We start from the raw sequence: 14,544 nt of genomic DNA on the forward strand, positions 1-14,544 counted from the left end.
GACCATTGTTAACAGAGGTTTGGTATACCGTAAAGCATGTGCTTCATGATATATGACTTGCAGATTTATGCACCATTATCTTAATCATTATTTGCGTTATAAATCTTTCATATTGTGCAGCAACAATTGTATTTTGCTCTTGAGAAATTAATCCTGTTTGACATTTAGTTTTCAATTAATTATATAGTATTTAGTGATACGTATTTTAGATATTTCAACTATTTTCTTCTTGTTTAAAACACCCTCATTTTATTTTTTAAAAAATACTTGCATGTTAATGAGTCTAATTATTTTCTAAATTATCTACATTTCTCTTTACAATGTGTACACATTCAATCTGTACTTTAGTACTATGTTACTATGTAAAATAGCTATTTAGGACCATGTTCTGACCAGAGCAATATGGTGCAAATTCTACCAATTAATTTCTTCTTATTGCAGGTAATTATCCTGACATAGGACAGAACAGTACAGGGCAGAAATGACTGATTCACAAAGCTAGTATATTCATTAATACTGAAGAAGTTGTGCTGTTCCAGATGCAATAGATTGGAATATTAACTAATAACGGGGCAGTAACAATAGCTAATGCTAAAGTTTGTGCTTTCTATACTCAACCAAACTATTCTGTTTTTAGCAGAGATTTAAAGGGGTTGTTCAACTTCCAAAAACTTTTTTGTTCAGTTTTCTGTTCACCAGAAATGAACAGTTTCAGTTGCTTTCCATGTTTTATTTTTTACTTTTTTCCCAAAATTAAAGTTTAATGTTCCAGTCTCTGATGTTTCAGTCTTGCAGCTCAGTAATCCAAGAGCATTCTGAACTGTAACAATTTTCTACATTACTTGGTACATTCCTCAGTAGTATCTATGCAAATACAGTATTTACATATTATTATAGCAAATATTTGATCAATTCTAACAGTTGCCTTTAAGGAAACTCAGGGAATCTGCTAAGCAGGGCCAAACATAAGAAATATTTCAACTGCTGTATTATTTAGAACAGTTACAGAGTTGCTGATCCCCCCCCGTGCTGTTGAAGAGGGTAAAAGATTAAAGTTTAAACTTTAATAATACTTACAATATTAGAAAAATGGTCAGAAATAGAGAATAGAGAATAGAAAGTAAAAAGTCTATATCTGGTGGACTATCTGAAACCAACTGAAAAACCCCTTCAACCTGATATCCAGAAAGCTCAGAGTTACAGGAAGGCCATCTATCAAAGAGTCCATCTTATGCAAATAGTTCTAATTTAAATGATTCCTTTTTCTATGTAATAATAAAACAGTGCCTTGTACTGGATGCTACAGCAATCCATATTTGTGGCAACACAGTCCTATTGGGTTTATTTTATGATTTTCAGTAGACTTTAAGGTATAGTGATGCAAATTAGATGAAGCCACTTGCATTTGTTTGTTAAATGCATCATAACTCGAGATAAACTGAAGAAACTGTGTTAACTTAAGTCATCTAAACTCATTTAATGCATTTAACCTTTTCATTAGCATACCAAAGCACAATTGTTCACAGTGGTGAACTCTTTAATTAGATGGGATGCTGTGACGCAGTTTTCTGTGTTAAATGGGATAAATAGGTTAAATGTGTTTAGATATTCTGTGTTAAACACACACACCAAAGTGGCGATGATCTCATGTGTGTGTGGAAGAGTTTTTTTCGAGCCTTATGAGGCAGCAGCACCCAACGTTGCCGCAACAGTGGCTGGAGCATATGGTGGCTGACTACATGGGGTCTGTCAGTTTGCATGATGACCCCATGCATTTCTGGGTGTTGAGGCTCGACCAGTGGCCAGACCTCGCACAGTATACTCTGGAGGTACTGGCTTGCCCCCCTACCAGTATCCTGTCAGCTGCTATCTCTGCTGCTGCTGCTACTACTAGTACTACTGCTGCATTGTCGGCAAATGTTTTTCTGGTGCACTGCGTATCTTGACAGCGCTATATAAATAAATGATGATGATGGTGGGGGCCTATCAAGGAAGAGGAAGGAGAAGTAATGGCAGCAGCTGTAGTAGCTGATGCTGCAACCCAAACAGTGGTGGAAGATCATCACCACCACCACACTGACCTGTTGTGTGGCCTGGTCCAGCAGGTTAATGACATGAGGAAGGAGTTGTAGGAGATGAATGCGATCCTGCTCACATTGAGGGATAACCCTTTTACTACTGCGGTGTTATAATTATAACAGATTATTTTATTAAAAAACTTGTTCAAATGTGTATATTTGGAGTTTATTTTTCATTTAACTACTACTCAGAAGGTACTTGAAGTTGTTTGGATAATATGAAACAACTATAACTATTCTCAATCTCAGTCATGTAACATTCAGTTACATAGTATTTCAGATTCCTTACATTTACACATAAATATATGGTTCATTTATATTAATGGTGGGATACAAAGCACCCAGATATTATCTTTTCAAATTTATTATTAGTTGTGCCTGTGTTAGTAAGCTATTAGTAATACTAATATATAAACTATAGATGGTACTTTTTGGTTAAATAGCAATATAGAATAGTAGTAGAAGCCATTACCAGTCGACCAGTTAATGCAAAAAATCACAGAAATTTTTAAGAAAATGGCAAAATGGTAGCACTTTTTTTCTTTTTAAAAGATAGGAGTCCTCTAACAATGTAGGGCATGTGTGTAGCAGTCTACTGAGCGAAACATGTATGTGGATTGGACTTCCCATTGACTCCAATGCAATTTTGACACAAAGCAACATGCCATATTCACTTATCACAGTCTACAAAGCTTGAAAGTAGGGGAAAAATTATTTTGGTAGCTCCATAGCTGAAAAAACAAAACAACCATAGACTTTAATTTGGTTTCACTAAATTGCATTGTGCAATGAAAAAATTAAGTTGCGCAGCAAAACACAAATGTGTACCAAAATTTTTGATGTCCATCAAAAGTCAAATTTGCGACAAAATGTTGTTTGATGTGCCATCTACCCTAGATTCCACATAATTCTTTATCTCACCCACCCCCCCTTGCCTAGTTTGAACACTCCTCCAACCTCTTAGCCATTCTTTCCCCTAGCACAGTAGACCCCCTTCCATTGAGGTGCAATCTGTCATGACTATATAGGTTGTAACCCAAGGAAAAATCAGTCCAGTGTTCTAGGAACCCAAACCCTTACTTCCTACACCAAGGGGGTTATTTACTAAACTTTGAATGGCAAAAACAATTTGTGTTTTTTTTACTATAAAATCCAAAGCGCTGGCATCTCAGACCTGCCGAGGTTGCATATAAGTCAATGGGAGAAGTGCCAAAGTCTTCGTGCAACAATCCAAAGATGTTTTCGGACAAAAAATCTGAAAAAAGTTTTCGGATGGAAAATCCAAAAATTCGTATGATACTTTTTTTTTATGGCTTTTTCAAGGGGCCTCCAAGACTTGAGCCATGCATTTAGTTCCCTAAGCTCCTGCTGTCTTTCTAAACTTGCACGTGGCACAGGAAAAATTTCAGAAAAAATTACATTAGAGGACATTCCCTTAATCTTAGAGCCTAGATCCATGAACTCACTCTTTAAGGTATTCCATGTACATTTTTATTTTGTCATTAGTATCAATATATACTAAGACAGCTGGATCATACCCAGCCCCACCCAATAATTTGTCTACCTGATCAACCACATGCCGAACCCTGGCACCAGGAAGAAAAAGAAAACTGTTCAGTTGTAGTGATCTGGATGACAGATTACCCTATCCACTTTCCTAATAATTGAATCCCCTACAACCAGAATCTGCTTAGGCCTGACTCTCCTCCCCACCATTACTAGAGAAACTGGTCTCCCGACTGTTAGAGAGATCAGCCCCATCTAGAACTGCCCATCCAAACTTGACACTCCCATCTTCTTCCCAAATCTGGCCAATCTGTTGGGATGTATAAATACCATCTGTTTAGGTGTAACTAATCAAACCCCACATAGCTGAAACTGAAGGAAAACTAACTGCAAATTAAAGCAGGTTGTGGCAAACTTGCTGTAAACACAATAATGCACCGAACTTTGCTATTTGGCAAGACAGAAATAAATTATAAAAATGAAACCACAGTACTTAAATATACAAACCTAACTTTAAAATAACAGTTTATAACAAATATGTATCTTTTTCTGTTGAAAAGTGTTTGCTTTTAGTTGCTTTTTTCCCAGTCAGCAGCCTGTTTTTAGTAAGCCTTGCTTTAGTTTTGTTCAGAAAAGCAATATTTCAAACCATTGTACATTTTTTCATGTTTCTGTGAGTGACTACTCAAATACATTATGGTAGCTTCAGTTTAGGTAGCCTGATGTGTACTTGCTACCCCACTGATGTATTTGCTTTCAACAGCAGCAACATAATCAAACATCCACTCTTTGAAAGTACATTTTGCAGTAAATTTAAATATAGCTTTCAGGTCTTTATCCAGCCTACAATATTTGTGTAAGAAGTGTTTTATACATTTTCCATTTATAAAACAATGTACTGTCAGTAAAACTTTAAATCTGTTATGCCTTGCTGGAAACCAATGGAAGATGTTTGTACATCATAATCGTTTCCCATGAGCTTTAAGATGTGGCACAGGTATATAAAGCCAATCTGAAAAACTGGTTTTGTACATATTTCCCCTTGCTCATTGTGGATTCCAACCTGTACATAACTGTTTAATTTATCCAACCATTACTAACTTGCCATTCTGTTTTAATTCTTATAGACATATTATATTACTGTCTTTCTTTATGGTTAACCACTCTTTTCCAATGTGGGTCCTTCATCACAGAAACACTAGATTTGCAGAATGTAAGAAAATATTGAAAGCAACTTTCCAATATACATTCGTGTTTTTTAATGGTTTTAAAATGATTTGTCAATATAATTCCTATTGAAAACAGCATTTGTTATCCCTTTCTGATCTCTGGTTATGACAGCATTTCAGTGGCTAGGGTCCAAATGAAGCATTGATTTGAATAAGAGACTGGAATAGAAAAGATGAACAATAAAAAGTAGCAATAACAATACAGTTGTATCCTTACAGAGCATTTGTTTTTAGATTTTTAGTTTTCAGTCAGCTGAAGAAAAAGGCAAAACATTTAGAAACTGTACAAAATAATTAATGAAGAGCAAATGAAAAGTTGCTTAAAATTGGCCATTCTATAAAATACTAAAACTTCGAGGTGAAGCACCCTTTAAATAGCAACTACATTTTCAAATCATACAAATATTTTATTAATGTATGTTTTATAATTACAGTTTCTTTACTAGGGAAAAAACAGTTCTTGGGGGAGGATCCCTCCAGTTAGGGGATTTAGTTCACTCTAATTACTTTGTGCTCTTTGCATTTCATCCTGTACATTATTTTATGAGACCACCTTGTGTCAAGTGTTTATACAAAGAATAGCCAGACATACTGTATCAAGTGGTTACCCCAAAGGGTATGGCACATGGGCACAATTGGCACTACCTTTGGACAACAAATCTGAAAAATCCATTTCCTCCACTTGCATTTATATCACCTCATGTAAAACACTTTGTATGCAGAAATTTGGCATGATTGCAGAAGAATGAGTAAGAACATATTTTAGTAAAGCCAATTTCAGGAGATTTGTTGCCCACATCATAGATTTCCAACAGACAACAAATCTGTAGCCCACAGCTAGACTAGTGTAAACTGTGGAACTACAAAGATCCTTTTTTGTCCCCACCCCCCTTGACATCACATGTCAACACCCTACTCTGCAAAAATCATGAACCTTCTTACATCTTATTGTGGGGAAAAACACTGCCTTTCATTATCACATACGTAATATTCATTAGCCTACATTCAGCCGCTAGTTTCATTATTCTTTGTTAAAAAAAAAAGAAAAAAAAAAGCTGTACCTGGTCTATGGGTCTACTACTCAAGTAAAGGCTTCCAGTCAAACAACACATTTATTTCATTTCAAAGTGCTATGGCAAGTAGCTCAGTGTGTTATTTATTAAATGTATCTCCTTTAATGCCATAGATGTTTTATATATTTCTCAATCCTCACTCCAGTGCCCTGGCAGTTTTTGGAAAACAAGCACCCAGCCATTTTTTAAATCCAACTCCATCATTCTGACTGACCTAAAAGTCTATGATAACTTTATATAAATACATCAGCCTGACTTTTTCTATTTTGCAAATTATCATCATTTTGGCAATGATCATTTTGACATGAGCTGCTCTCTCTAAAGATAAACAAAACATTGAGTGCCAGGCAGGGTCGGACTGGGCCGGGTAAAAACCCAGGGCCCAGATCAGCTCCCTAGACTCGCTCCCTAGATTAAGTTTCCTGCCACAACCTCCCTTTTTCGGGCAGGTCATGGCAAATACAAAGCAAGCAGTTTGGCGGGGTAACCCGGCAGGGGACCCGGAGGGCGGCCCTGCAGAAGCAGCCTCGGTGTGCCCCCAGTCTGACCCTGGTGCCAGGTGTCAACAGAGAGGTCCTCTTGTATGTTTGTTGGTTATCCATCGCTAAGTCTTTTAAAGCACTAGGCTCTGTAGTTGTATTTTTCTTCTCAACTGAACTAGGTTGACACTAAACATCATTTATGTGATCATAGCAAGGCAGGCATAGCCATAACACCTTTCACCTCATATTTGTAGACAACTTGGTGAATAATGAGGGACAAAATCCATTTAATAGAGGAGCCCTGAGAGTTTATCTACCCTTAGCATTAGGATATAATGACTACAATAATGACTAACCTAAATATTTATACTTTCAGACAACAAATTAATACCCTCACCAACCCTTATGTAACTGTGATTTCAGGTTTTCTCCTTGCAAATCATTAGACTAAAAATTAGTCTAAAATTATGTTAATCTTCTGTAAGCCAATTGGAATCATTTTTAACATAAGAATGTATCCCTTTCATGTGTGCTTCACATCCAGGGGTGTAACTACAGAGGAAGCAGACATTGCATTTGCAGGGGGCCCAGGAGTGTAAAGGGGCCAGTAAGGCCATAATTAATAAACAGTTACAATAGATCTTTTGTCAACTTAGCAATGTATTGGGGCCTAACTTGAATTTGTACTTGAGTAACATCTAGTCACACAACTGTGTTCTTCTGATATCATATTATAATTAAATAAAATTAAAACAGATCGAACAATTCGAACAAATCAAACAACTATTGATAACTATGTTGAAAGTGCAAAATAACTGTATTTACATTTAGGGGCATATAAAAAAACTTCGACCACCTACTTCGCCACCTAAAACCTACCGAGCATCAATGTAAGCCTATGGGGAAGGTCCCCATAGGCTTTCTAGGCAATTTCTGAATGAAGGAAAATCGTTCGATCGATGGATTAAAATCCTTCGAATCGTTCAATTCGTAGGATTTAATCGTTTGACCGTACGATTATTCCTTTGATCATTCGATCAAACGAATAGCGCTAAATCCTTTGACTTCGATATTCGAAGTCGAAGGATTTAACTTCGAGGGTCGAATATCGAGGGTTAATGAACCCTCGATATTCGACCATTAGTAAATGTGCCCTTATTGTTCACCATGTGTGAATGGTGTATTCTGCTTATTCTATTAATGAAAAAAAATTGACCTTTTTTTAAATTGTGAAAGACTAATGGATTATGTGCCCATTTATATTTAGCCTGTTAATTGTCAAGGTGTTTGTTATCTTGTTGGTAACAAAACCTTCATTTGAAGTGCACTTCATAAACCCCTAATTGTGTGAATGGTCTGAACCTATAAGTATCCAATTAAAGAATCAAGAATGTTCACAATGTACAGTAAATGTCAACTGCCAACTCCAACAGGAGCAACAACAATGTGCAAAAGCACTGCTTTATGAAAATTATTTCATACAACTAACATGCTTGCCTGCATAAAAAGTACTGATTTTTTTTTTTAATTGTACTCTCTCTCTACATTAAAAATTACTATTTTATTAGTTTGAAATGAATTTACACTGTCTGTTAAGCATGTTCTGAAAATGGCACTTTTATTTATTATACTCTGGTTCAATGTCTTTTACATAGAAGTTCTATTTACACATGCAAGAGCAAGTTTAATCATGCTAAACACAAGAGTATACTGATGCTATTCATTTAAGACACAGTGTCCTTGTACGTTCCTTAAACCTCCACATGCGTTTGCTGTGCACCGTCATTTCTTCATGAAGAGTTGTGCACAAATGTGCTTATTGACACCCTAAACGTGGTGGTCATTCCAGGGTTGAACAGCACACTGGGTCAAAAGTCATGACAGATGTGAATCACAGAATCAATCGCTAATTTTACCTCACACTCTGCTGGCAATGACAGAATCTCCACTATGACAATGGTAGCCACAAACTTTAGTAGTTGTGATGGAATTCTAGAAAAAAAGTTGCGCCGTTGAACTTTGCACTGCAGTTGCAGTCATAATTAACCTTTAGGGCCCAAGTATGATCTTTAAAAACGGGATGGTTTAACTTTTATTTTGGCTTTTCCTTTTATGATTTGTATGATATCAGCTATTTAAGTAACATAGGGTGACACAGGAAGTAATACTGATGTTTGACCAAATAGTGACAGGCCCAGCTCTCTCCATGGCCCACCCTAACCCCGATGTTAGCATGCCCCTGATTCCTCCTCCAGCCACCTGCTATCCACTTATTTTTATTCTCACACATACCTGCTTTCCCCCTGGGTCAGTTTGGGTCCAGGTTATGAGAGGGCAGTTTAGGAACAAGTGTGCTACAGCTTTTTGTCGACCCCCATCACTAAAGCCCAAGTAATACTAATTTTATTCTTTATTAGGGTGGTGCAACACAAAGGTTCACTATCTCAGTCTTTAATAAGCATATCCTGTTACTACCATCAGGATAAAGTGGGTGTCAAGTCTGGCCTATTACCTATGGAATGCCTCTAGCATACCCTCCTCTGGAATTACCAACCACAGTGTAAGGTGGTTTCCCATACATTCTTCTACTGGGGTAGAAAGCTTAGCAGTTGGGTGACCAAAATACATACAGTTAGAGCTTTTCTTTTTTTTAAATAAAATGTTCACAGTGTAGACTTTAAAATGTGCATGAAATGGAATTGTACAACAGATGAAGACAATCACTCATGAGCACATAATTCATAAAGCAAACATGAGGACATGCATACAATCATTATTCGTGGTGCAAATTTATTGCATTTGAGAGCTAGCATGTGTGCAAAATACACATGAATACTCATTAAAGCTTCAGTTCTTAAAACCTTTGATCAGGCCTTACTGCAGTGCATAATTTCTGTGAATATTCATAACACTTGGCAGTGTTTTACATACTGTATCCATGTAATGATCTCCCTATGCATCTTTTTGTTATTCTACAAAACATTCTATTTGTGATCAGAATTAAGGTTTAACAACACATGCATTTAATTGTGCAAATAATGTATCCTTTCCTGTCATCTCAAAGTTAGCCCTTTTCATGCAAGGGAACACTTAATATTTGAATATGTTCATAGCATTGATCCCCATCTCGAGTTGCCATTTGATGATTGGTGGGGGGGCGGACATCCAGAAAACCATGTGACGAATCATGCAGCTGATTTTCCAATACCCAATTTGTGGAAACCTAGTATGAGGCTTAACAGAGTATAAGTATACCAAAGTAAAGCTTTCAAAAGGACAAAGATAAAAATTAAGATGTGGAGTAAAGAAATCTTAAAAATAAAATATTAAACTAAATTGTAGATGGTGGCAGTTGCTATTGGATGGATCGTATGTACTGTATCTTGAGCAAAGTGATAAAATTAACCAAAAACTGGATTATACAGATCCTCATAAAAAGACCTATAACAAATGTTCATAAAACGTCCTCATACATTACAGATTTAAGAAAAAATAACAAATGTAACTCTTGTACATCAAATAATTCTAATTTGCTTCTACTCAGCTTCAATTAAAGCAAAATAGACAGGCCCCAAATGTTTTCTCCCTGTGAGGCTAATTGGTGAGGCTGCAGATGGGGATTTCTTTTGGATCAGCTAGCAGATAGGCAGCTTTAAGTTAGGCCAAAAGGTTGAATTCGATGGACGTGTGTCTTTTCCCAGCCTAAACTACTATAACTATGTCTCAGCTGCTACCACAGAATCCCTACATTTAGCATTTTGTAAATACCCCAGACTTCTCCAGGTCCTCATGAAAAAAATATGTTGTATAATACAATCTAATGGCACCAGCAGCCTTCTGCCAAAATCAGTACCCATTTTTCTTAATACATTTTCTTCAAAAGAAATTTTAGCATTTTGTAGATCCCCTTTATAGAGGCTGTGTGTATTTAAAATATTGATGACTTTCCTTCTGATTACTATAATTTGTTTATTACACCATTCTTGGTTTATACAGAGAAGTTCTGTATACAAGTTTTGTCTGTCTTGTAGATTTGAATTCTATTTTGTTAAATTCTATAATTATCCTATTTGCTTCCAAACAAGTAAAATTCTGAAGCAGAACATATTAAATCATGGATTAACAGGACAATGTTTTCTCTTATAGGTGTTAATAACAAAGTTTTCTCTGACGTTAACAACAACAAGAGCATCCAATCCTTGCACTATGTTACTGGACATAGGCAAGGAGATTGTCAACCCCTGAGTATTTAATATCTCCTATTTAACATATAGAAATGCCCGTAGCTTGTCCTATCCTAATACACAACATTCTAAATTAAATAATAGTGCTAACCAAAGCTATGAATTTCCCTTCTACAAAAAATACCCAGAATTTCACTTTTATTTGATTTCAAAATAAAACGAATTATGAGTTTCTAATACTGTGTGAATTTCACCATCAAAGCAAATTTAACACAAACAGAGCCTTTTAGTGAACCATTTAAAATATATATTGCAATATGCACACTAACACCTTTCATAAAATATTTTTTGCTGTTGAAATAATCATCTTTTTACATTTGCAATGCCAAAATCATACACCTGATTAATATAGAATGTTGAGCCCTAATAAAGCAGTTGTAACAGAGGCTAAAATTAATTTTCAACCCTACTATAAATATCAGTGCATGTGTCAAACTTCCCAGGGAAAATTCAGATATAGCTTATCAAGAGACAGTTTCAAATGCAAAACAGCACACTAATGTAAATCTTTAGCTCGGCATATGACTCCAGCCATCTTAAAATCATCCTGTAGAATTTACCTTCAACCTCAAGCATCAACATCCACTTGTCATTATAAGACCCCATGTTGATCTAACAGGACAGGGGTTTTCCACAAAGAGCTGACCAGTGTCATATAAAATTAGAAAGCAGTATTTACACAGCATAGTTAAAGTGCAAGGGGTTTGTTTAAGATTTGCTTCATGCCATACTCACCATGCCCCCCTCTGGTTAAAAACGGGGTCCTGTTAATGGCGATGGGAACTGTCCCATGCTTGTTATGGAAATGGTGCACATGGTGAGTGGTGCTGAGGCTGGACGATACCCGTGCTGTGTCCGATACCCTCGCCAATGTTAGGAGGCCGAGGGGTACAAGGGTCCGAGCCCAGTGGCCAAGACTGGCCATGACCCCCAGGGGGCTGTCCACTGCTCCTCTGGGGGCCAGGGAAAGGAAAAATCAAAAGCCTCTCTTTTCCTAAATCAGCATGTCATTGAAGCCCCCATTTCCTGTCTTATTCTATATCCCCCTTTGATACCCAAATGGCGAGGGAGAATTAGTCTGTCTGGCCAGGTATTGATGTGGGGTTACATTTGTTAGCTTCAGCCCCCTCCAGCATCCATTGACCCCCAAAAATCCAGAGCAATAAAATGTACCAGTAACTAATAATACAGATTCAAAAATCAAACCTTGAAAACCAGGGGGTTCCCCCCCCCCACAAAATTCCCAAAAAGCAGTCTGTCTTCACCTTTTTTCTCAAAATCAGAAATAAAAAAAAATGATCAGATGCAAGAAATTAAATGGATGCCCTGCATTATTTCAGAAAGCCTTTACTGTAGATACATCTCATCCAAAGAATCTGTGGAGAATTAAACATCATGGACAGCGCAAGAGAGAAATGGAGGAGGAAAGGAGGATTGTAGCATAGAGGAAAAAACACATTCACCACACATATATTCCGTTTCAGATGCTCCGGTGTCTCCAGAAAGCCTTTTTTCATAATCTTCTACCCCATCCAAAAAGAGAGACTGCTCTTATATTCCCAAATTTCCGTTCATGACAGAAAAAAAAAAAATTAAAGATGATAGAAATAAGAAAAGAATAATCAACAGCAGTGGAAAGAGAAAGAACAGCCTGTGTGTGCTGCAGAGGGAAAGAGGAAGGAGGGAGGGAGGGAGGGAGGAGGATGACGAGGGGGAGGGTTGAGAGATGAGAAGAGAGAGAAGGTGGGGGAGAGAGAGTAGCATAGATGGGAAGGATTGAGAGAGAAATGTAAGACAGAAGAAGGGATAGACAGGTATATAAAGACTGAAATAAAGAAAAGAAGGATAGGGGTGAATGAAAGCTCAGAAATAATTGAGATAGGAAAGATAGGGTAAATAGACATAAAAAGACTGACAATGAGTGAGGGGGAGTCACAGGGCAGACAGGAGGAGACACTAACCCAAACAGAGTGGGAGATGTTCAGGAAGACAAATAGAGAGAAAAAGACAGAACCTTGAATAGAAGGGAAGGGGGGAGGGGATTAAAAGATATATAGAAAGGAGAATGGTACGTGATGCACAGGCAATGAGCATTTTAGGGCACAATTTTAAAAGGAAAGAAATAAACTTTAAGCATCACAGATTTATTTAAGTTGTAAAGAAAAATGTACACATAGTTAGAGAAAAATTGGCCAGTGGGTCTGTGGGATGGGACAAGGCAATAAATTATTTTAAAAATACAAGACAAACATCTGGAAAAATAAGAAATATTGTCAGTAGAATAAGGGGGGGGGATAAAACATTAGAATGCAGGAAGGTAGAAACAACTACACGTACTGTGTAGAATCACTGTGTAATACCAGAAGATAACAGAGGTTATAATACAAAATGATATGTCTCCCGAAAAATTGATATATATGTAACCCCCATAAGAAGCAGGGTATTTGCACCTGCGCTACCTGATCTTACTGGTAACATTTACTGCCTTATCACCTGTATTCATATTAATATGATTTGTATTATTTGCATGTGAAAATGTGCAGATTTTAGGAATACAGTAAAGGGGGACTGTAGGTTATGATGAATTCAGTCTAAATTCCTTCTGAATGTCACACAACTTCCTCTCACTTGGCAAATGCTGAATAATTCAGTGGGACATTTTTTTTTTAAAGGTGAGGGATTTTACACCTCTATGATCAATCAACTTGATACCCTCCTCTAGCACCAAACTAGATATGGATTCCGCCCACACAAGCTACACTATACAGTATATGCTTTCAATTTCTAAAGAAAAAGGACAGTGGAATGATGGATAAAAAGGTAAAATAAACATATAGTAGGAGATGCAAGTTTAGAAATGCAACCTAATCTTGGATAAGAACATAGTTAATGATATGCAATTTATATTCAAATGAAATTAATCTAAATTAAATGCTGATGGGAATTATAGCATCCAAGAAGGAATAAAAATAAATAAAGTGAGGAAAAGAGACTTAAATGATACCCGTTAGGAAAGAAAAATAAAAGATGCTAATGAATGGATGAAATTGATACATTTCTGTCTTGGGAACTGGACACACTATTTGCTAAAATGTATTTGCATTCAGAAAATGAAAAGGTTAAATTTAAAATAAAATTAAAACTCCATTGTTGTGGTGCCCCATACAGACAATCACAATAATGTATATAGAGGAATATAGCTCACCCCAGTCTGTCACAGTGAAATTTCACTATTTTCTATGAATTTCTGTGGGATTTTGGGAGCAAATTTAGTATAACATATACTTCTTTAAAACTCTCATAGATTTGAAAAGAGAGAGTTGGGATTTCACTTTAATGGGGTTTGGTGAACTCTAGTTTCACACTTAGATAAATATACCCATTAAGTAACATGGGCTACTGATCATTAAGTCAAACTATTATATTGGTTTATTGATACCCATTAAATTACTCCTAGTCTTTACACAAAATGCCCATTTAACTATTTCATTGCAACAAAGCACTAATTGGACTATAAGTCAAACCTACTGTGCCAACAATGTAAGATGGCATCTCTCTGTAAATTACATGGTAATGTTTTCCCATTGGCAGGAGATCCAACAACTGGCAATCGTTGTGAAGTAAGGGAGATATGATAGGACTATATGGATATTTGAGACTAAACTCAAATATTATTCACTTTTATTTTAAAAATGACTTGTTTTAAACAGGCATATCTTCTCTTTCTTAAGATGTTCAAGTTTTATATATTTTCTAGGTTCAGAGCATCCATTTACTTTCTCTTAACGAAACCCCATTTTCTCTTCCACTCTCATTGATGCATCAGTGACAAGTTTCCCAGTCAGTACTGCAGTGAATGTTAATGAGCTATTCAGATACAACTAATTGATTGCCTTGTGGGACATAGGCTCGCACCTTGAGACTATGTCTAG

At 36.5% G+C, this 14,544-nt stretch overlaps 1 protein-coding gene across 21 annotated transcripts in view; it reads right to left on the reverse strand.

Moving 5' to 3' along the window:
- LOC108715117 (neurexin-2-beta) overlaps positions 1-14,544 on the reverse strand; it is a 229,696-nt gene that overhangs the window by 61,930 nt on the left and 153,222 nt on the right. Inside the window, exon 1 of one of the 21 annotated variants that reach the window (XM_041591551.1) lies at positions 11,348-12,296. The exons of 18 other annotated variants lie outside the window; for them this stretch is intronic. In XM_041591551.1, coding sequence (XP_041447485.1) covers positions 11,348-11,537 — 190 coding nt within the window. In that variant the 5' untranslated portion in view covers positions 11,538-12,296. Of the gene's footprint in view, positions 1-11,347; positions 12,297-14,544 lie in introns of those variants that run through there. 2 more of the 21 variants (XM_041591552.1, XM_018259947.2) reach the window with 2 other exon arrangements.

The sequence above is a fragment of the Xenopus laevis genome, chromosome 4S (assembly GCF_017654675.1).
Source record: "Xenopus laevis strain J_2021 chromosome 4S, Xenopus_laevis_v10.1, whole genome shotgun sequence".
Lineage (NCBI taxonomy): Eukaryota > Metazoa > Chordata > Amphibia > Anura > Pipidae > Xenopus > Xenopus laevis.